This window comes from Pristiophorus japonicus, chromosome 21, assembly GCF_044704955.1.
Source record: "Pristiophorus japonicus isolate sPriJap1 chromosome 21, sPriJap1.hap1, whole genome shotgun sequence".
Lineage (NCBI taxonomy): Eukaryota > Metazoa > Chordata > Chondrichthyes > Pristiophoridae > Pristiophorus > Pristiophorus japonicus.
The window spans coordinates 65,318,961-65,343,950 of NC_091997.1; the positions used below are offsets into that span (position 1 = coordinate 65,318,961).

Sequence of the window (24,990 nt, forward strand, 5' to 3'; positions counted from 1 at the left end):
AAAATTTTACCAAGCCTTAAAGAGTTGTTATGATGACAGGTTCCATAGACTTTTCCCCCTCCAGTTTAGACGGTTGAGAGGTGATCTAATCAAGCTCATCCAGAACAAAGGGGCATAATATTAAAGGTGGGCATTTAGAAGAAACATTAGGAGGTCATCTTTCACTCAAAGAATGGTGGAAATATGGAACTCTCTACCCAAAAGGCTGTGGATGCTGGGTCAATTGAAAATTTCAACACCGAGATTGATAAGAGTTTTGTTAAGTCAGGGTGTCAAGGGATATGGAGCAAAAATGAGTAAATGGAGCTGAGATTGGGATCAGCCACAATCTAACACAATGAAGAAAGGCTATTGGGCTGAATGGCATAATCTTGTTCCCATCTTCCTATGTTTCTATGTGATCCCTTGATCACTTCCCATCCCAGCTCCAAACTGCCTGCTTTCATTCTTGCCTGGCTCAATGTAGACACTAAACAGCTGCTAAAGATTGTTCTTCCTCTGCTTGCAGTCACCGATAGTGTTTCCCACGGTTTGATCCTTGCCCTGACCGCTTCAACACTATCTACGTGCTACCATAAGAACATAAGAAATAGGAGCACAAGTAGATCATTTGGCCCCTCGAGCCTGCTCCACCATTCAATAAGATCACGGTTGATCTGATCTGATCCTCAACTCCACTTCCCTGCCCGCTCCCCATAACCCTTGCTCCCTTATCATTCAAAAATCTGTCGATCTCCACCTTAAATATATTCAATGACCCAGAGAATTCCAAAGATTCACGACCCTCAGAAGAAATTCCTCCTCATCTCCATTTTAAATGGGCGACCCCTTATTCTGAAACTATGCCCCCTAGTTCTAGATTCCCCCACGCAGGGAAACATCCTCTCTGCATCTACCCTGTCAAGCCCCCTCATAATCTTATACATTTCAATAAGATCACCTCCCATTCTTCTAAACTTCAATGAGCATAGGTTCAACCTGCTCAACCTTTCTTCATAAGACAACCCCTTCACCTCAGGAATCAACCTCGTGAACCTTCTCTGAACTGCCTTCAATATCCCTCCTGAAATAAGGTGACCAAAACTGTGCACAGTACTCCAGGTGTGGTCTCACCAACATCCTGTACAGTTGTAGCAACACTTCCCTACTTTTATATTCCATCCTCCTTGCAATAAAGGCCAACATTCCATTTTCTTTCCTAACTGGTGACATTGTGGCAGAAGTGTACAGTCAGCTTCTACGTGTCGGCAGATGAAACCTTTTTCTCCTCACTGTAAAGCTCCACGATGTCTTCCTGCATGTGAGGCACGCTATTGAAATGCAAGTCATTGAATATAGTCTTCCCAATTGTGTGTGCAGTTTATCCTCTACATACCTTGGAATATGGTCAACCGACAGAAATGTTACCAGAATAGTGCCCAAGAACAATCGTACTCTACATTGCATAAGAATCACATAATCTCCTCCAATTCAATGAAGCACAGAAGACACACCCACATCATTGGCATCCTTCTGATACATCATCCAAGTGAGGGCCAGCAGGCTGTTTACAATCGAGTGCATCTGTCATGACCAATCCCAGCCTTCTCTCACCACATATGCACACATTCTTACCAGTATGGGACACTGGTATCAAAAGGAGCAACCATGGCTGATTTTATTCTCCTCCCAATCCAGGGCCACATGAGCATTTCACTGCTATCTCAGCTAAGATCGGTTAAATCAGCACAGAGCAGGGATGGAACCTGGATCTTTTGGTTTCTGTGGCTCAGTATATTTACCAATTGAACTGCTGGAGAGCTCAAATATAACATTACATACTAATAAGTCACCGTGCAAAGTGAGAAATCTTTGAAATACAGTTTCAACAGCAATAATTAGCTCAGTTTTAAGAATTTGTGTTGGAGTGTATCAGTAACAGTTCTTGCCTGTGGAATACGACAACATTATTCAACTCTCTGTACCCCACATCAGTGACCCAAGATAACACAATTACAGAAGTACCATGGTAGCTCAGCTAAATCCACTCCAATGTATCAAACACTGAACTTTGCACCCCAAATAATGAGTTTCCACTTACTTCCATGCCATCGGTGAAAATAGTGAGTGGAGGTTAAAAACATTTCCCCAAGGACATGAGAGAAAAATCAGAGGGGAATGTCATTCTGAGCCAAACTACAGCACTGCCTATTGGCTGGACTAGAGAGTTGCTTTGTCGGATCCCTGAAGTACGTTTGCCTGGATGATCTCAGTCACAAAATTGGTCTCAGCCTGGAAATGAGTGTGTGAGTGTGTGTGTTGCCCCTAATGTTTTTGAAGGGAAATCTTTATTAGGCGGGAAATTGTGTTGGGGAAATTGAAGGCCGATAAATCCCCAGGGCCTGATGGACTGCATCCCAGGGTACTTAAGGAGGTGGCCTTGGAAATAGCAGATGCATTGACAGTCATTTTCCAACATTCCATAGACTCTGGATCAGTTCCTAATGGAGTGGAGGGTAGCCAATGTAACCCCACTTTTTAAAAAAGGAGGGAGAGAGAAAATAGGGAATTATAGACCGGTCAGCCTGACATCGGCAGTGGATAAAATGATGGAATCGATTATTAAGGATGTCATAGCAGCGCATTTGGAAAGAGGTGACATGATGGGTCCAAGTCAGCATGGATTTGTGAAAGGCAAATCATGCTTGACAAATCTTCTGGAATTTTTTGAGGATGTTTCCAGTAGAGTGGACAAGGAAGAACCAGTTGATGTGGTGTATTTGGACTTTCAGAAGGCCTTCGACAAGGTCCCACACAAAAGATTAATGTGCAAAGTTAAAGCACATGGGATTGGGGGTAGTGTGCTGACGTGGATTGAGAACTGGTTGTCAGACAGGAAGCAAAGAGTAGGAGTAAATGGGTACTTTTCAGAATGGCAGGTAGTGACCAGTGGGGTACCGCAAGGTTCTGTGCTGGGGTCCCAGCTGTTTACATTGTATATTAATGATTTAGACGAGGGGATTAAATGTAGTATCTTCAAATTTGTGGATGACACTAAGTTGGATGGCAGTGTGAGTTGCGAGGAGGATGCTATGAGGCTGCAGAGTGACTTGGATAGGTTAGGTGAGTGGGCAAATGCATGGCAGATGAAGTATAATGTGGATAAATGAGAGGTTGGTGGTAAAAACAGAGACACAGACTATTATGTGAATGGTGACAGATTAGGAAAAGGGGAGGTGCAACGAGACCTGGGTGTCATGGTACATCAGTCATTGAAGGTTGTCATGCAGGTACAGCAGGTGGTTAAGAAAGCAAATGGCATGTTGGCCTTCATAGCGAGGGGATTCGAGTACAGGGGCAGGGAGGTGTTGCTACAGTTGTACAGGGCCTTGGTGAGGCCACACCTGGAGTATTGTGTACAGTTTTGGTCTCCTAACTTGAGGAAGGACATTCATGCTATTAAGGGAGTGCAGCGAAGGCTCACCAGACTGATTCCCGGGATGGCGGGACTGACATATCAAGAAAAACTGGATCAACTGGGCTTGTATTCACTGGAGTTCAGAAGAATGAGAGGGGACCTCATAGAAACGTTTAAAATTCTGACGGGTTGAGACAGGTTAGATGCAGGAAGAATGTTCCCAATGTTGGGGAAGTCCAGAACCAGGGGTCACAGTCTAAGGATAAGGGGTAAGGCATTTATAGGACTGAAATGAGGAGAAATCTCTTCACCCAGAGAGTGGTGAACCTGTGGAATTCTCTACCACAGAAAGTTGTGAAGCCAATTCACTAAATATATTCAAAGAGGAGTTAAATGTAGTCCTTACTACTAGGGGGATCAAGGGTTATGGCGAGAAAGCAGGAATGGGGTACTGAAGTTGCATGTTCAGCCATGAATTCATTGAATGGCGTTGCAGGCTCGAAGGGTCGAATGGCCTTCTCCTGCACCTATTTTCTATGTTTCTATTAAGTGTTAGTCTGGTCACTGATTCACACATTACTCACCCTCGTACAGTGCCAGTCTCCTGGTAGTTCACTTGAATGAATTTACCAAAACGGCTGGAGTTATTATTGTGAGCTGTCTTTGCATTCCCAAAAGCCTGTAGATAAAACAAAAATAAATCAGAAACTCTAAAAATTGGAACAAAAATAGCATTTCTATCATCCCCTAGAATATTTTTGAAGATCCTTTAAAACAAGAAATTGGGTTTGCATGATAAAAATTATTCTGAACTTTTACAGAACACTTAGCAACATAAAACAATTAATAAAACTTAACCTGCAAGGCACATATGGTTTCCTAATGCACGCCTATTTTATACTCAGCTTAGAATTTATTACCCCCCCCCCAGCAACTTTCTCCATCTCAGCTTGAATGTGCTGTGACTCAGTGGGTAGGACACTCACCTCTGAGTCAGAAGGTTGTGGGTTCCCATCCCACGCCAGAGACTTGAGCACATAAATCTCGGCCGACATTCCCAGTGCAGTGCTGAGGGAGTGTTACACTGTTGGAGGTGCCATCTTTCAAATGAGACGTTAAACCAACGATGTAACTATTTGTACTGCACTTTTTTTGCGCATGCGTCAGTCAAGCCCCGCCCCCATGCCGTGTCTGTCAAGCTCCGCCGCCGATCATTCACTCCACATGGTGCCGAGAAGCAGGACTTGAGGCCAGAGTCTGCCGATCTCACCTCGGCAAGGGGTGGGGGGAGGAGGAGAAGAGAGAGAGAGAGAGAGAGAGAGAGAGAGAGAGAGAGAGAGAGAGAGAGAGAGATACAGACATACACCAGGGGAGAGGGGTGGGAAAGAGACACGGGTGGGGTCGGGGGGGGTGGATAGGGGAGAAATCGGAGGGGACAGAGGGAACTCACGGAAGATGGATCATGTTCTTCCAACTCCCTACAAGGGACATCGTTGGAGCGGATGAAATCCAGAAGTCACAACTCTGTCACTATTCACTTCATACCCAATAAACCTGTTAACAATGCCCCATCTATGGTGGGGTTGGGGGGGGGGGGGGGTTAAGGTCATACACTTGCGCTGGTGTAAGGAGCGACTTTGGCTGGGAGAGGTATGCACTTGCGCTGGGGTGAGGCACTTTGGCTGGGGGAGGGATGTACTGGACTGGAACATGGTTTTATGTAAAGGAAATTACGTTTGACAAATTTGCTGGAGTCCTTTAAGGATGTAACGAGCAGGGTGGATAAGGGGGAAACTGTGGATGTGGTGTATTTGGATTTCCAGAAGGCATTTAATAAGGTGCCACATAAAAGGGTGCTGCACAAGATAAAAGTTCACGGGGTTGGGGATAATATATTAGCATGGATAGAGGATTGGCTAACGAACAGAAAATAGAGTGTCAGGATAAATGGGTTATTTTCCAGTTGGCAAACAGTAACTAGTGGGGTGCAGCAGGGATCAGTGCTGGAGCCCCAACTATTTACAATCTATATTCATGACTTGGATGAAGAGACTGAGTAATGTAGCCAACTTTGCTGATGATACAAAGATGGGTGGGAAAGCAAATTTTGAGGAGGACGCAACAAATCTGCAAAGGTATAATAGACAGGCAAAATGAATGGGCAAAAATTTGGCAGATGGAGTATAATGTGAGATTATTCACTTTGGCAGTAAAAATAGAAAAGCAAATTATAATTTAAATGGAGAAAAATTGCGAAGTGCTTGCAAAGTGCTGCAGTACAGAAGATCCTTGGACATGCAACACAAAAAGTTAGTATGCAGGTACAGCAAGTAATCAGAAAGGCAAATGATGTTGGCCTTTATTGCAAAGGGGATAGGGTATAAAAGCAGAGAAGTCCTGCTACAACTGTACAGGGTATTGGTGAGGCCACACCTCGAGTACTGCATACAGTTTTGGTCTCTATTTAAGGAAGGATATACTTGCATTGGAGGCAGTTCATAGAAGGTTAATTCGGTTGATTCCGGAGAGAAGGGGGTTGACTTATGAAGATAAGTTGAGTAGGTTGGGCCGATACTCATTGGACTTCAGAAGAATGAGAGGTGATCTTATCAAAACATGTAAGATAATGAGGGGGCTGGACAAGGTGAATGCAGGGAGGATATTTCCACTCATAGGGGAAACTAAAACTCGGGGACATAGTCTCAGAATAAGAGTCCGCCCATTTAAAACTGAGATGAGAAGGAATTTCTTCTGAGGGTTGTAAATCTATGGAATTCTCTGCCGCTGAGAGCTGTGGAGGCTGGGTCATTGAATATATTTAAGGCGGAGATAGTCAGATTTTTGAGCGATAAGGGAATAAAGGGTTATGGGGAGCGGGCAGGGAAGTGGAGTTGAGTCCACGATCAGATCAGCCATGATCTTATTAAATGGCGGAGCAGGCTCGAGGGGCCAAATGGACTACTCCTATTTCTTATGTTCTTATGTGAGGCACTTCGGCTGGGGAAGGCATGTACTTGGACTGGGGTAAGGCATTTTGGCTGGCCCTTGCTGTCTTCTGGTGAGCTCTGTCCTCTGTTGCTTCAGCAAGTCAAAGTGGATCGAGTTACAATTTGCAAAGTCAGAGCGACCTTGGGATGGGCGGTTCCAGTTACACATTCCAGTGAAACTTCAGGGAGTGGCTCATAGAAACATAGAAAATAGGTGCAGGAGAAGGCCATTTGGCCCTTCGAGCCTGCACTGCCATTCAATAAGATCATGGCTGATCATTCCCTCAGTACCCCTTTCCTGTTTTCTCTCCATACCCCTTGATCCCCTTAGCCGTAAGGGCCATATCTAACTCCCTTTTGAATATATCCAATGAACTGGCATCAACAACTCTCTGCGGCAGGGAATTCCACAGGTTAACAACTCAGTGAAGAAGTTCCTCCTCATCTCAGTCCTAAATGGCCTACCCCTTATCCTAAGACTATGTCCCCTGGTTCTGGACTTCCCCAACATCGGGAACATTCTTCCCGCATCTGACCTGTCCAGCCCCGCCAGAATCTTATACATTTCTATGAGATCCCCTCTCATCCTTCTAAACTTCAGTGAATAAAAAAAGGCCCAGTTGATCCAGTCTCTCTCCTCACGACAGTCCAGCCATCCCTGGAATTAGTCTGGTGAACCTTCGCTGTACTCCCTCAATAGCAAGAACGTCCTTCCTCAGATTAGGAGACCAAAACTGAACACAATATTCCAGGTGAGTCCTCATTAAGGCCCTGTACAACTGCAGTAAGACCTCCCTGCTCCGATACTCAAATCCCCTAGCTATGAAGGCCAACATACCATTTGCCTTCTTCACCACCTGCTGTACCTGCATGCCAACTTTCAATGACTGATGTACCATGACACCCAGGTCTCGTTGCACCTCCCCTTTTCCTAATCTGCCACCATTCAGATAATATTCTGCCTTCGTGTTTTTGCCCCCAAAATGGATAACCTCACATTTATCCACATTATACTGCATCTGCCATGCATTTGCCCACTCACCTAACCTGTCCAAGTCACCCTGCAGCCGCTTAGCGTCCCCCTCACAGTTCACACCGCCACCCAGTTTAGTGTCATCTGCAAACTTGGACATATTACACTCTATTCCTTCATCCAAATCGTTAATGTCGTTAAAATCGTTCTCAATCCAAGGGGACCAATCATAGACAAAGGGTGGAGCATAGCGGCCATTTTTGCAGTACAAATAAGTGCATCCTTAAACCTGGGCCCTGTCTGCCCCCTCAGGTCCCATGGCGCTATTTCGAAGAAGAGCAGGGGAGTTATCCCCGGTGCCCTGGCCAATATTTATCGCTCAATCAACATAACAAAAACGGATTATCTGGTCATTAACAGATTGCTGTTTGTGGGAGCTTGCTGTACGCAAGTTGGCTGCCACGTTTCCTACATTACAACAGTGGCTACATTTCAAAAATACTGCATTGGCTGTCAAGCATTTGGGACATACAGTGGTTGTGAAAAATGCTATATAAATCCAAGTCTTTCTTTCTACGTCATGCTGGGACACACCCACAGACATGGGCACTCGTCCAATATCTTGTTCATGTGGCTTATCTTCATTTTGGAATCAGGTTTATTAAGGCACTTTCTCAATTACAGCAGTGCAATCAACTTTCAATTTGTGGATCTTGATCTGTAAATGTACTACCAAAAGTAAATCTGCTGGTGCGCATTCATCTGATGGATTGAGGACCCACCTTTTCCTGGGTCTCCCAATCTACTACCTGTAATCAAATCAACCCTGTTAACACATCAATGTACTACAACATCATTCTGCAAGAACAATGATGTACAGAAGGAGCTCAGGTTCATCTGTCCAGATATCTTCTCCTTTCTCTCCCCTCCACCCCCACATCCCCCCACTCTCACACAGCGTGCAAAAACTCTCAGCCAGCAGAAGGGACATATGCACGTGGGGAACTACAGGGCTTCATTTCTGGAATTGGGTTACGTGGCAGCCAGCTCCACAATACTACATAAATGCTGGAGTGACTTTCCAGAGACCTCCCAGAGCTGAAATCAAGATCTTTACATTTATCACATTATGTCGATAAAATTGCCTCATTTGCACAGTAATTTTATCAACCACGGGTGAAGGGAATGCGAGCTAATGCATTATAAAACTTGTCTGCTTCAATATTAGCTGTGAAACATTTTGAAGGCAAGTCACTGTTTTACAGAAATTAAGAGATGACAAGCCAATGAAGTTTGTTAACTGCCAGCTCATACGGCTGCTTTTTATAAGTTGAAATATAGGAAAACAGTTTCTATAATAAATCAATGTTGGAGAAAATGGTCATCTTTTAATTATTTCAAATTAGAGGCTTCATATCAACTTGATTCGCGCTTTTAGTACTGTACATCAAGTACTATGCATTATCTAGCTTGGATCAGACAACTGGATCATATCTTGAGTACGGTGTCAAGTTATGGTCACAAAAACACAAGGTAGTGCAGGGAGAGCCACAACCCTGATCCTCAGCATCAGGGGACCGATCTGTGAGTGAAGGCCGAGACAAACTTTGCCCATAAAAGGTGGCTGAGGGGAACTTAAGATAAAAATGGTGTAGAAAATATAAATCTGAAGCATGACTTCAAAGTAACCCATGGCAGTGGGATGAAGGTATACACTTGTGTAAAAGGTATCTGGAAGAACTTCTGCATATAAACAGCAATCACCATTTGGAACATACTTCAAGGTAGGGTTATGGATGTAAAAGGAATAATTCAGGAATGAGATGGATGCTGTGATGGGAAATGTGTCAGCTTTCTGATCTCGGTGGATGAGCTCAAATGGGCCAGTGGCTTTGCTTATCTACTTATCTCATGAGAAGGGGATAAAAACATTGAGAGCAAGGGTTAAATCCCTTTACACAGTGCCACTTGTATGAAGACTGTACAAAACGGCAGTGGAACTGCTGCTACCCAGTCATTAGCAAACAAAATTAAAGCGTGTACAAACACAAAATTGAATTTTAAACACAGGACTGCAATTTCTTGGAACAAATCCAATCTGACCAGAACACAGCAGACTGCGCTCGTATGTGTGCCCATGACTGACATTGGTTTGATTTATCATTCTTTCTGCTCCCATCTCGATACCCAACTCACCAGCCCTTCATGTTTACTGGAACACCACTTTTTGGCTGCAATGTCACATCTAAAGGCTCCGTGCACCCGTTTGTGATGCAAACAATTTCTTGTTTTAATTATTTTTTTTTTTAAAGATTTATTAAGCTGCATCTGTTTCATGTTTTCCTCATTCACAGAATACCATTCAGATGAGAAACTTTACTGACTGCACAAAAAAGGGCCGTTCAGCACAGCAACCCTGAACATAGAACTTGGCAACACACACGCGCACACGCACACACTTTTATTGCTGAAATAACGGGAATTACTATTTAATATTCTGAAGCCAAGCTCTGCTCAGGCAGCAGAACTTTTTTTTGAGGGTAGGAATGTTGTAACATGGGCCTGAATGCAATCATTTTGAAGTTGAAGTAAAAGTCCTTAATTCTCCTCAGGCTGAGAGAGGACAGTCAGGTGACTTCCTCAATAGACCTTTGTCAATCCTGCTCCTCAGGTCGTCAATCATCCTGTTTTAGGCAACAGTGTGCTATTTGTGTGGACAATTTGAAATGTTAAACCTTTTGTAGTTTCTTCTCATTCCCTCCCCACCCCGCCCCCAGTTTTGTGGTGCGTGACGTGGCAAAATCAAAGTTGCCTGGTTTTGGATTTGTAAAAAGGTTGCAACTCCCAAGTGCCTCATATTTTGTCTTGCTGCTTCCCTCCAAGGGTGAAAAACGTCATACAAACAAATAACAATGAGCACCAGAGGTGATATTGTTGCTGAACACGACTGAGGCAGAAAGATGAAGGAACCGCAGCCGTCTCATTTTGTACCTAATGACTTTGAAACTGGTAGCAAAAATTTTTTTTTAAGTGCCCTGTTTAAGGAAGTGCATTTTCTGCAGTTACTCTGACATTGGGCAACTCTGGCAACAAGACTGTAATATAAATGAGGTGGTGCTGCTGATCCAAGAGGAGTCACAAGGACAAAATCGGATTTACCATGATCAGTCTTCCCTTAAATGCAACGCAGTTGTCTTTACAGCTTTGTGAGTCTGTTGTACTGAAACCACAGTGCTCTAAACTCTATGCTGCATTCTATGAATCACATCAAAGCCTTTCTGACTGATAAATATGGCAATAGCTGAGCTGGCAGAAACATGGCGAAATGGACACAGGAACTGTTTTTTGATTGTCAGGGAAATGAGCAGCAACTGGAAAGGATCCAGAATTAGGGTCTTAAAAAATTTCTTAGATCTAACCTGACTGTAATTGATCAAAGCTTTGGAACATTGCAGGACTAACTTGCACCATTCCTCCACCTACAATGTCCTCTGATCTATGAGCATTCACTGTGTACATCACAGTGAATACTCACAAATCAGAGGCATTGCGTACATTAATGTCACACCCCAGACACTAAGTGGTACCTAATCTGGCATTAACTCAAGTGAAGTACTTAGAGTTGTTTAAACAGTTAGTTGAATTTCTGGTGACCCAGGAGTTCAGCCTGTTGTCATGGTAATGAACTGCTCGAGAAAGCATCATTCATGGATCAGAGATACCAATTCTCGACAAGCCACATTCTCAGACTCACCTGGACCATCAGATGGAGGTGCTAAGTAAGGGCTCAGGACTTCCCATATGGAAGCGGGAAATGCAAAATCTGGGGTCAACATAAGTAGTGTGTCCAACTCCAATTACAGAGCAGGAACAAGAGGTATCCAAGACAAGGCCAAGTGCCCAGCCTTTGTGGTCAAGACCATCAGTACAAGGAGAAAAAACTAATTTTACAATTCTTCTTAAAAATACTGATTTTGATTGCAATTAACTTAAATCACATTCTAATGTTTGTCTTAAACATGGGCCCACCCCAATAGATTCAAGTTTATTGTGCCTATAGAGCAAGCTTATACACTTTGGAGCACTACAATCCAAATCCCAATGAAAACCTGCCAACTCACAATCAAGGACAAGGATTTTTATGGAAACAAAGACAAAACTCTCAGAATGTGACCCCCTCCCCCCCCCCAGAACATGACTGAACATCAAGAATGTAATACAACAAAGACAGAATTTTGTCCACTGCAAGCCAATGGCCCTGATCATAGAGAATATCAGCCCTATTATTACAGACAAAACCACTTGCTTTCCATTTTCATGGAAAAAATAGTAAATTCCAAGAATCCCATGTAATAAAAACAAAATTTGACTTTTTTTGTAACGTAAACCGATGGTTCTGCTCATAAGCTATGAATTATAAATAATGGCATTTATATGCAAGCAAAAGAATGCCTGAAACTCGGCATCCACAGTGCATTTCCTACCAGGATCTCAAAAGCAACAAACCTTGGTTTAACTTTGGCTCTTAACATATAAACGATCTATGCTTGCTCACAGGCCTTCATTGCATCTCATTCACTTACAGATTATTTTTCAAACAAAGATTGCGGAGTAACGAACCCATCATATCAGCCCATGTACGACACATAGCTAGAGAAACGAGGTCAGGCTGCAGCGGGAAGAGTACACATATCTTGAAAATTTCAAAGATGTTGCCTCTGGCAAAGGTACAATCACGTTCCATTGATGTTTTTATTTTAAAAAGCAACGCAGTTTGTTCTTTAAAATTAAGGGGAAGAAGCACTTTGATTTCCGATGTTGGCCGCAGAAAATCATAACAGCAATTCTACTGCGAATAGCATTGCTGACTCAGAATAGACCTCTTTAAGCACGTCCAGAAATACATTCTAAATCACCATTCTTTTTGTTCTCCACTACCAATGTATGGTTACTGGACTTTTTTGCATAGAAGTGAAAATACCCATTATACCCGCAGAATATGTGGTAATCATTTTTACAAACGAGCCAGTAGTGTGAACACACAATGAGTTATTAACACATACGGCTTTATGTTAACATAAGAACTTGGAGCAGGAGTAGGCCCTCTGGCCCCTCGAGCCTGCTCCGCCATTCAATGAGATCATGGCTGATCATCGACCTCTACTTTCCTGCCCGATCTCCATGTCCCTTGATTCCCCAAGACTCCAAAAGTCTATCTCTCTCAGTCTTGAATATATTCAGAGACTCAGCATCCACAGCCCCTTGGGGTAGAGAATTCCAAAGATTCACAACCTTCTGAGTGAAGAAATTCCTCCTCATCTCTGTCTTAAATGGCCGAACACTTATCCTGAGACTATGCCTGGAGTTCGAGACACTCCAGCCCGGGGAAACGATCTGTTTGCATCTCCCCTGTCAATCCTCTTCAGAATTTTGTATGTTTCAATGTGATCACCTCTCATTCTTCTACGTTGCATAAAATGCATCACTAACACCGAGAAAGATAGTTTTGGGTGGCGGGGGGGAGGAGAAGGACAGAGATGTCTGCAGATTACACTATTTAACCAGCAAGTTACAACTCCCTTGGGAGAGATCACAATGTACCATTGAATCTCACAGGCTGCCAGTCACCACGATCTACAGCCTACACTTCTCAGTTCTAGCCAGAAATCTCTACGCTGCTATTGCCCTTGGCATTCACTGAAAGGCACAAGCTTCCTACATTCTGCCAGTACTGTGCTAATTCCCACCATGTGTGCTTAGTGTTATTCACAGGGAGCCTCAGGTGTTCTTGTACCTTCAACCCAAGTGTATTACACATATATTTAAAGGATTGTGCTCTTCCTTATGAAAATACAAACCAGATATCTAGATTACCTAGTCCTATATTAATCCATTCATCCAGATTAGCCTAATGCACACACAGATTTTTGGCCCCCAAAGTCTTCCGGTTTGTACCTGTTTTGATTTTGTGGAAATAAAAGCTTCAGATTTCTATGCTATTTAGTTACTGGAACAGCCAGGAACTGAATATTTAAACAAAACTATTTTGCAAAATGTATTCTAAATAGGATCAATTACATCATACTGTGACGAGACTCCAGCAGCAGTGAAGACCACTTCCTGACCAGGATTGTGAAGTAGAGTAATGTTACAAACTGAACTTGGCCACTGTTCGACAGTGCACAATCGCAAATAGTGTATGCAGTATTCAGTCTGGAATTTATCATTTTTTAAAAGAGTGGAGCTCCCCTTGTAAATATATCAAACTAAAAATAAACTATAAATAAACTATAAAACCACAATCAAGCCTATGTACTGCAACACCAAGTATGACATCTAGGACTATGAGATAAAAGCACTCCAGATAATTAAGAAAATGACTTTTAATAAGAAGCACAAAAGTGAGCATCAAGTAGCTTGACAGGAAGAAAGCATGGGAGCAAAGGCAACATTTTGTCCCTCCCTTGCTGGGCTCTGTTTCTGCGGACACCAGAGGTACTCGGCATCCCGTAGCACTTTACTCAAGGTGGCCAATTCTTCATGCATGAGCCCAGATTATAATCAGCAAGCTATTTGCTCATAGCACAAGAATCACAGTTCAGCCTAACTTTTCTTCACCCTCCGTACTCAGACACTGCCCACATATAAACTGAAATGTAAACAAAAAGGAATAATCTCCCATCTTGTAACATTCAGATTTTCATTGTCTTCCTCCACTCCTGGGTCGTCTCTTTGTAAGGAGCAGCTTAGTTGACTTAAGTTCGAGAAATGATATTGAATGGCGCTCATTAGCATCTATTCCAGCTCTTAAAATCAGTATGTAGCTGAGTCGGAAAAATGCAGTGTTGGCTAAATGCACAGCAGTAGTTAGCCCGTACTGACATCTCCCCTCCTGATCGATAGCTCAGCCTGAAAGAATCCAAATGGTAGGATTCCTAATGGAACAACTCAGACTCTGCCAAAGCTGGTGTCAGCTAGGCAGTTTCAAACAGAGAGAAGAGACCTGAAATGGTAGATCCCCAAGGGATGGAAAAACAAGACAATGTTAATATCTCCCATGAGTAAGGAGAGCTTTGGCTTTCTCCCCCCACCCACCCTTGCCACCTGAAGGCACTGACTCGCTGTTAAGTACGGTTCCATGTGAACTGCACACCCTCCAGTACAACATCTTCATGCGTTGAATGTCGTCGAGCTATTCAACTGTAGGGCCACGCACCCAATCCTGTCCTTCCTTGAATTCTACACACTCACATGTAAGGTTTGCAAGCATAGCAATCAGAAGCAAGAACCATGGCAAATGTTCCCCTAGTTCAAGGTACTGAAGCCAACTGTAATGTCCTACCAGTCCGAGGATCAAATCTGGGACTTTCTGGTCTACACAGCTAATTTCATCATCATCATCAGCGGTCCGTCAAACGAGGATGACTTGCTTCCACAAGAGTTCACAGATGTTTCAATGAAGGACCCGATGTTCCAGTCCTGAACTCCAACCCAAGAGCACCAAAAGAGTTTTGAATTTTGAGTTAATGAATTTTGTTTTCACCCTGCACAGTTGGAGAGCACTTTATAGATGGTGGGGTACTTTCAAAATAGTTTTTTATGCCTTAAATTAACAATTTGTGTAGCTAGGCAAAAGGTATGATGTTGAAATATTAATATATTTTCAGGAACTGGTAAACTCTGACTGAAATCTTAAAAAAAAAACAACCCTTGACCCCCTCCCAAACTACTACCCCATCTCCGACCTCCCTTTCCTCTCCTTGCACATGTTATTGCCTCTCATCAAAATCAGAAATGATATCCTATGTGACTGTAACAAAGGTAAACTATCCCTCCTCATCCCTCTTGATCTGCCTGCAATCTTTGACATGGTTGACCACACCACCCTCCTCCCACGCCTCTCCTTCGTCATTCAGCTGGGTGTGACTGCACTTGCTGGTTCCATTCTTATCCATCTATCTAATAGTCAGAGAATCACCTGCAATGGCTCCTCTGCCCACTCCCGCATCACTACCTCTGGTGTCCCCTAAGGATTGATCATTGACCCCCTTCCCTACTTCTCATCTGCATGCTGTCCCTCGGCAACACGGTTTCCACATGTCGCCGACCACACCCAGCTCTACCTCACCACCTCTCTCAACCCCTCCACTGTCTCTAAATTGTCAGACTGCTTGACCGACATCCAACACTGGATGAGCAAAAAATTCCTCCAACTAAATATTGGGAAGACCGAAGCCACTGTCTTTGACCCCTGCCACAAACTCCGTTCCCGAGCCAATGATTCCATCCCTCATTCTGGCAACTGTCGAAGGCTGAGCTGGACTGTTCGCAACCTTGGTGTCATATTTGACCCAAAGATGAGCTTCCAATCCCATATCCGCACCATCACTAATATCGCCTTTTTCCACCTCCGTAACATCACCCGTCTCCGCCCGCCTCAAGCTCATCTGCTGCTGAAGCCCTCACCCATGCCTTTGTTCCCTCTAGACTTGACTATTCCATATGTGGCTGGCCTCTCACATTCTTCCATAGTAAACTTGTGATACAAAACTCTGCTGTGTCCTAACTCGAACTCTGCTGCCCATATCCTAACTCACACCAAGTCCTGTTTACCCATCACCCCTCTTCTCGCTGACCGACACTGGTTCTCGGTGAAATGACTCCTCGATTTAAAAATTCTCATCCTGGTTTTCAATCCCTTCATGGCCTCGCCCCTCCCAATCTCTATAATCTCCTCCAGCCACACAACCCTCGGAGATATCGGCACACTTCTAATTCTGGCCTCTTTGAGCATCCCCTATTTTAAATCGCTCTCCCATTGTTGGGCAACCTTCTGCTGCCTGGGCCCTAAGCTCTGGAATTGCCTCCCTAAACCTCTCTGCTTCTCTACCCTGCTTTCCTCCTTTAAGATACTACTTAAAAATCTACCTCTTGGACCAAGCTTTTGGTCATTTGCCCCAATATCTCCTTATGTGGCTCGGTATCAAATTTTGTTTCAGAACGTCCCAATGAAGCTCCTTGGGATGTTTTACTACGTTAAAGATGCTATATAAATAATTCGTTGTTGCATTTGTGAAACACAAGGGCTGAAATTCAGGGTCTCCGAGACCCGTTAATGCCCATTTGTGGTGGCCATTCCTAAAAATCGAATGGCTGCTGCTTTGGGATCAACAGGCCGACCCGACCTAAATTCAGGTCGGAGATTTTTGGGCCTGGACCTCAATCCGCCCGAGTGGTTGGACCGCCAATGAAAACCATTAAAAAATAAATATACTTACCAATCGATATTCAGCTTCATCTGTCGATCCCCCGCCACGCGGTGCCCCCCGCAGGTTTTTCTACCGGCGCACCATCTCCGCACTGAGTGCGGCCCGGCAATGTGGCTGTCCTTAAAGGGGAAGGCCCACTGCTGTGGCTGCAATGCAAAAATTTTTGCCGGCCGACTTGCCGATCAGCCGGCAAAATACTGCCCCCCACCGGGTTCAGCCGAGCCACTAACTGGCAGACTGGAACCCCCTCTTGGGTGGCAGGCTGCTGGCCCAGCCAAAACCCTCCCTGGTTGCCTAGTAGCCAAAGTTAAAAAATGATCGAACCTCTCCCCTTTAAACGGAGGGGAGAGAGTGTGGTGACGCACACGTGCTGTGACGTCACCACGACTACACCGCTGATTGACAGCGGCGGATGGCCCCAAGCGACCCATTTTCAGCCAGTCAGCCTGGCTTATGATCCATTTCCTGTAGGACTTTGAAAACATTTCAACGTCCTGAAAATAGATCTACTTACTGTACCAGGAGTTCCAGCGGCAAGTACCACTCCAAAACTCATTTTGGCCCCAAGGTCTAAAGAGAAGTGGAAAATTAATTGAAGGTTAGGAGGCAACAGCTTCTTCTCTGCGTCGTTGTGAAACAGAAATTTTCAAATAGGTAGACACTGCGAGACCATTCCCTTTCGGCAGATCTAAACTGGATCGTGCACATTCTATCAGGTGCTTCATCTGAGTGACTATCACAATAATGAGATATTCTAGGAATGTTGACACTGCTTGCTAATTTGCCATTTCCCTTCAACAGATGGGGAAAAAAAGTAAATACCAACACACTTCAAATCACCTGTCTCAGTTGATGGCACTCCTGCATGCATCATCCTTTTCGCAAAACAAAACTGAGCCCAAGCTACTCCCAGACACCACACATTTACATCATGGTTGGCACACGGTTTAGTTATGTACATATGTACCTTATACACTACAATGACACTTCCGCCAATTGTGCTTCCAGTGTGATCTTCGGCACTTTCCCCTTGTGCCAGGATGCTCTTTCCAGACACCCAAATTTGGAAGGACATTATCCTTAATTGAAGTGACTCACATTTTTCACAGTTCAAGCAGATGGTGTAAAAACTTGCACTTTGCTGAAATCCTAATGACAATACTGGGAAAAGAACATGCTGGAAGTATTTCAATGTGACATCTTCAGCTTCAGCCCTCACTCCCTTGAACTTTTTGATCTGTTATTTCCTTGTAATACACCCCAACTTGTACTTGCCCTACATATTGTAGTTGAATAGGTAGAAGTACTGTGCAATTCTGAATATTTTAAGGGATTTGTCTCCTGTTAATATTTTTGTATAATCAGCTTTAGTTCAGAAAATTACAACTGCAAGATCAGGAAGGCTCCAGGTTCAGTCTCTGATCTATGCAGAGTGAGCCAATGGCAGCCAGGACACTCTGGTCACTGGGTAAGGACAAGACTGACTGTGATGTCCCCTATGATCAATTAGCCTGCCAACATTCACTGTCTGAGTGGGTTAAGGAGAGCAATATTGCAGAGGTGGATATCAGTAGTCTTGGTCAATAGTTAGGATATGGGGTTTAAAAGGTCAATTCAGGGTCAAATAGGAGGCCAAGATTACAAGTAGGGTGGTTCAATCTGAAAGTGTAGCAGAGTTTGGGAAGGCCTGAAGATGATGGCTTTGATTTTCCAATGATGAGCTGAAATATACCATGACTCATTGAGCACTGGATGTTCAACAAGCAAGCGGATGGTCTGGAGTTTGTAAAAGACTGTTTTACATTGATGCCACTTTTGAAGGTGTCAGGAAAACCAGTTCTTCGGATGGATTTCCACACCTCCAGGAGCTGTGGTCCCAGTGCAGAGCTTTCACCAATACCCTATATACTAAATGTAGTATTAGGTGATTTAAAAGTTACCACATTAGAGCTATAATAATTTGCCTTTTGTTAAAAAAGTTAGAGTAAATTTGGGAAATACAGGAAGGCCACTATTTATGAGGGCACTGCCATAAATTAAGTAGGGAAAAAAAATCAGGTGTGAGTTGGGCCTGTCATTTGCTCTGTGTCTGCGCCCCCCACCCCCCCCCCGCCATCTATCCTTTTCCATATTCCATGGTTTAAGATGCTTGCAATAACAGGCACTTCCAAGAAGCAGTCGTCAGTTTCATCTAGGGCAGCTGAACATACGAAAGCTAAAAATATTACACAACTTTGATTTCCTAAAATAGTTAAGTGTGGAACTACTGAAACGCATAACCACAAGTCAACATTTCAAGAGGATCAAGAGTTGCACTTATGAACATACGAAAATGTCAGACAAGAAAAGACCAGCTGATGCATGGAGTCTATCCCTGACGCATGACAATTCAAACACTCCCTCTCCGCTATGCTCAATGCTTCAGCAAAGCATCTGATTTGAAGAGAACACAATCTCAGTGCATGGCACAGATGTTATAAGTACATTTACCACACACCCATGCTAATCTTAATTTAACGATGTTAAATTATAATTAATGCTGATTTGAACCAATCTTACTTTCAATAAAATTATTCTATGTGGTTTACTTGGCTTAGAATCTCTTCCACCTTCAATTTAAAGATTTTTTAAAATCCAAGTTGGACATCACCAAACCATTAATGCCATTTATTATTTCATACAAGCTGTGTATAGAATTTTGTATTAAATTTTCTTCCCTCTTCTCCTGAAAAGGTTGTCTCACAGTGAAGTAGTGTCGTGGGAACCCACCGACTTCTGGTATATGGTGCAATTGCCTATTATTCATGCAAACCATGACAGAGTGTCTGCAGACTATTTGGCAATTCTGTCACCCAACATCCACACAGCATACTTTCAGAGAGGAGCTGTAGCTGGTTTACGCCTTCAAAGGTTTTGAGGCTAAGTGGTACCCCACCATCACAGTCTATTAGCAAACAGCACAAACCAGGGATGGCAACTAGGACTTCCATGGTTTGAAACATAGAAACACAGAAAATAGGTGCAGGAGGCCATTCGGCCCTTCTAGCCTGCACCGCCATTCAATGAGTTCATGGCTGAACATGCAACTTCAGTACCCCATTCCTGCTTTCTCGCCATACCCCTTGATCCCCCATGTAGTAAGGACTTCATCTAACTCCTTTTTGAATATATTTAGTGAATTGGCCTCAACAACTTTCTGTGGTAGGAAATTCCACAGGTTCACCACTCTCTGGATGAAGAAGTTTCTCCTCATCTCGGTCCTAAATGGCTTCTCCCTTATCCTTAGACTGTGACCCCTGGGTCCTGGACTTCCCCAACATTGGGAACATTCTTCCTGCATCTAACCTGTCTAAACCCATCAGAATTTTAAACGTTTCTATGAGATCCCCTCTCATTCTTCTGAACTCCAGTGAATACAAGCCCAGTTGATCCAGACTTTCTTGATATGTCAGTCCCGCCATCCCGGGAATCAGTCTGGTGAACCTTCGCTGCACTCCCTCAATAGCAAGAATGTCCTTCCTCAAGTTAAGAGACCAAAACTGTACAAAATACTCCAGGTGTGGTCTCACCAAGGCCATGTACAACTGTAGTAACACCTCCCTGCCCCTGTACTCAAATCCCCTCGCTATGAAGGCCAACATGCCATTTGCTTTCTGAACCGCCTGCTGTACCTGCATGCCAACCTTCAATAACTGATGTACCATGACACCCAGGTCTCATTGCACCTCCCCTTTTCCTAATCTGTCACCATTCAGATCATAGTCTGTCTCTGTTTTTACCACCAAAGTGGATAACCTCACATTTATCCACATTATACTTCATCCGCCATGCATTTGCCCACTCACCTAACCTATCCAAGTCATTCTGCAGCCACATAGCATCCTCCTCGCAGCTCACACTGCCACCCAACTTAGTGTCATCCGCAAATTTGGAGATACTACATTTAATCCCCTCGTCTAAATCATTAATGTACAATGTAAACAGCTGGGGCCCCAGCACAGAACCTTGCGGTACCCCACTAGTCACTGCCTGCCATTCTGAAAAGTACCCATTTACTCCTACTCTTTGCTTCCTGTCTGACAACCAGTTCTCAATCCACATCAGCACACTACCCCCAATCCCATGTGCTTTAACTTTGCACATTAATCTCGTGTGTGGGACCTTGTCGAAAGCCTTCTGAAAGTCCAAATATACCACATCAACTGGTTCTCCCTTGTCCACTCTACTGGAAATATCCTCAAAAAATTCCAGAAGATTTGTCAAGCATGATTTCCCCTTCACAAATCCATGCTGACTTGGACCTATCATGTCACCTCTTTCCAAATGCACTGCTATGACATCCTTAATAATTGATTCCATCATTTTACCCATTACCGATGTCAGGCTGACTGGTCAAAAATGCCGTGTTTTTTCTTTCCCTCCTTTTTTTAAAAAAGTGGGGTTACATTGGTTACCCTCCACTCCATAGGAACTGATCCAGAGTCGATGGAATGTTGGAAAATGACTGTCAATGCATCCACTATTTCCAAGGCCACCTCCTTAAGTACTCTGGGATGCAGTCCATCAGGCCCTGGGGATTTATCGGCCTTCAATCCCATCAATTTCCCCAACACAATTTCCCAACTAATAATGATTTCCCTCAGTTCCTCCTTCTTACTAGACCCTCTGACCCCTTTTATATCCGGAAGATTGTTTGTGTCATCCTGAGTGAATACCGAACCAAAGTACTTGTTCAATTGGTCTGCCATTTCTTTGTTCCCCATTATGACTTCCCCTGATTCTGACTGCAGGGGACCTACGTTTGTCTTTACTAACCTTTTTCTCTTTACATATCTATAGAAACTTTTGCAGTCTGTCTTAATGTTCCCTGCAAGCTTCCTCTCTGACTCTATTTTCCCTGCCCTAATCAAACCCTTTATCCTCCTCTGCTGAGTTCTAAATTTCTCCCAGTCCCCAGGTTCGCTGCTATTTCTGGCCAATTTGTATGCCACTTCCTTGGCTTTAATACTATCCCTGATTTCCCTTGATAGCCACGGTTGAGCCACCTTCCCTTTTTTATTTTTACGCCAGACAGGGATGTACAAATGTTGTAGTTCATCCATGCAGTCTCTAAATGTCTGCCATTGCCCATCCAAAGTCAACCCTTTAAGTATCAATCTATCCTAGCCAATTCACGCCTCATACCTTCAAAGTTACCCTTCTTTAAGTTCTGGACCATGGTATCTGAATTAACTCCATCCTAATGTAGAATTCCACCATATTATGATCACTCTTCCCCAAGGGGCCTCGCACAACGAGATTGCTAATTAATCCTCTCTCATTACACAACACCCAGTCTAAGATGGCCTCCCCCCTAGTTGGTTCCTCGACATATTGGTCTAGAAAACCATCCTTTTTGCACTCCAGGAAATCCTCCTCCACCGTATTGCTTTCAGTTTGGTTAGCCCAATCTATATGCATATTAAAGTCACCCATGATAATTGCTGCACCTTTATTGCATGCACCCCTAATTTCCTGTTTGATGCCCTCCCCAACATCACTACTACTGTTTGGAGGTCTGTACACAACTCCCACTAACGTTTTTTGCCCTTTGGTGTTCTGCAGCTTTACCCATATAGATTCCACATCATCCAAGCTAATGTCCTTCCTAACTATTGCATTAATCTCCTCTTTAACCAGCAATGCTACCCTACCTCCTTTTCCTTTTATTCTATCTTTCCTGAATGTTGAATACCCAAGGATGTTGAGTTCCCAGCCCTGATCATCCTGGAGCCACGTCTCTGTAATCCCAATCACATCATATCTGTTAACATCTATTTGCACAGTTAATTCATCCACTTTATTACGGATGCTCCTTGCATTAAGACACAAAGCCTTCAGGCTTGTTTTTTTAAACACCCTTTGTCCTTTTAGAATAATGATGTAATGTGGCCCTTTTTGTTTCTTTCCTTTGTTTACTCGGCCTTCCACTATTGCTTTTTACCTTTCTACCATTTGTTTCTGACTCCATATTACTTCGCCCTAACTCGCTGCATAGGTTCCCATCCCCCTGCCACATTAGTTTAAACACTCCCGAACTGCTTTAGCAAATGTTACCCCTCGGACATCAGTTCCAGTCCTGCCCAAGTGCAGACCGTCCCTTTTGTACAGGTCCCACTTCCCCCATAACTGGTTCCAATGTCCCAGGAATTTGAATCCCTCCCTCTTGCACCACTGCTCAAGCCACGTATTTATTCTAACTATCCTGCTCCCTCGACTCTGATTAGCATGTGGCACTGGTAGCAATCCAGAGGTTACTACCTTTGAGGTCCTACTTTTTAAATTTAACTCTTTAGCTTCCTAAATTCAGCTTGTAGGACCTCTTCCCGCTTCTTACCTATATCGTTGGTACCACGACAACTGGCTGTTCACCCTCCCTCTCCAGAATGCTCTGCAGCCACTCCGAGACATCCTTGACCCTTGCACCAGGGAGGCAACATACCATCCTGGAGTCTCGGTTGCGGCCGCAGAAACTCCTATCTATTCCCCTTACAATCGAATCCCCTATCACTATCGCTCTCCCACTCTTTTTCCCACCCTTCTGTGCAGCAGAGCCACCCACGGTGCCATGAACCTGGTAAGTCATCTTGTGGATATCTGAACGGAATATATGGAATTAAGGACAGTAAAGTAAACGGGATATATGAAAATGTATAAGCCATGGAAGAATAGCTGGAAGAATGTCAGATTGCAAATAGTGCAACATCAGCATAGCTAACAGTCTTTCTCAAGGTTTCAAGTCACTAATCCTGCCAATAATATATAATTGTAACATGAAATACATCTGCAGAATTGCAAGGTCTCAGTTAATAGTCACACCATTAGATTGAAACATTTAGAAGCAATGCTTGAGCTGTCAAGAAGAACATCTCATATAGATTGACTAATGAGTGGCTGAGTTAGACTGTCAATCCATTTGTATTTTGTTATCTGATTTCTAAACTGTATAACTGTTAACGCTTTACGATGTAACTTCACCTATCCGTAGGGAGTGTGTACGCTCTATCCAGAGAGTATATCTTCTGTCTGATAGGTCTTACTGGCCGGTAATAAAGACTGCTTTGTTCAAAGCACAAGAGGTATTCGACTCAGTAATTTTACTGAACCAGATTGAAGTGAAAGAATCCGGGAATTTACAATCTCCCCCAACAGTATCCAAAACGGTATATCTGTTTTGGAGGGAGATGACCGCAGGGGACTCCTGCACTACCTTCCTGCTCTTGCCTTGTCTCTTGGTCACCCATTCACTATCTGTCCTAACCCTTACCTGCGGTGTGACCAACTCACTAAATGTGCTATCCACAACATTCTCAGCATCGCGCATGCTCCAGAGTGAGTCCATCCGCAGCTCCAGTGCCGTCATGCGGTCTGTCAGGAGCTGCAGCTGGACACACTTCCCACACACATCGTAGTCAGGGACACTGGAAGCGTCCCTGACTTCCCACATAGCACAGGAGGAGCATGACACGGGTCCGAGCTCTCCTACCATGACATAACCCTTAAATTAATTTACTTAATAAAATTTACTTAAACACCAAACAGCTACTTACTGGTTGGCTGCCAATTCAACTAATCTAAAAGCCAGTCTAAAAGAGAATTATACTTACCAGTCGAACAGCCAACCACTTACCAGCTTGGCTGTGACGTCACCTCTCAATTTCGCACCCCTCTATCTTTGTCTGCAACTGGTTGGGCTGGTCTCTGGGCCTCTGTCTCCTACTCTCGCACTCCTCATCAGCTGCTCTAGTGTCAGCACTGGTAGGAAAAACAAGACAAAACAGCACCTGCCACCCCCGCTTGCCCAAACTCACAAATGCCGCTCTATGCAGTTGCACTCCGTGCTCTGCACAAGCTGCCTCTTTTTAAACTGTATCTAGGTCAGATAACTCACTACTGGTCAGTCATTTACAGAACTGGTTTTAACTAGCTGCTAATTGCCTCCTACTGGAGAGTTACCTTGTTTTTCTCTGTCGAAACCTGAAAGATTCCCAACTATTTAACTTTTCCCCTTTAAACTGCTTAGAAGCTACTGGCAATTGCCACTAACAATTATTTAGTACCACGCATGGGAACATAGGAACAGGAGGAGGACATTCAGCTCCTTGAGCCTGTTCCACCATTCAATTAGATCATGGCTGATCTGAATCTCAACTCCATTTGCCCACCTTGGTTCTATATCCCTTAGTACAACCTGCGTAACAAAAATCTATCAATCTCAGTTTTTACATTTTTAATTAACCCCCAGGCTCGACAATTTTTTGAGGTTAGGTCAACTGAAAATATCAAGAGTGTACACTGAGCCTTCTGGGACCAAATGTTTTATTA

The 24,990-nt window shown here is 43.8% G+C and overlaps 1 protein-coding gene across 8 annotated transcripts in view; it reads right to left on the reverse strand.

Annotated features, from left to right (window-relative positions):
• Window positions 1-24,990, reverse strand: part of myo9aa (myosin IXAa) — a 285,885-nt gene that overhangs the window by 141,383 nt on the left and 119,512 nt on the right. For all 8 annotated transcript variants that reach the window (XM_070864905.1, XM_070864901.1, XM_070864903.1 and 5 more), the window contains exon 3: window positions 3,982-4,076. In XM_070864905.1, coding sequence (XP_070721006.1) covers window positions 3,982-4,076 — 95 coding nt within the window. The remainder of the gene's footprint in view (window positions 1-3,981; window positions 4,077-24,990) is intronic.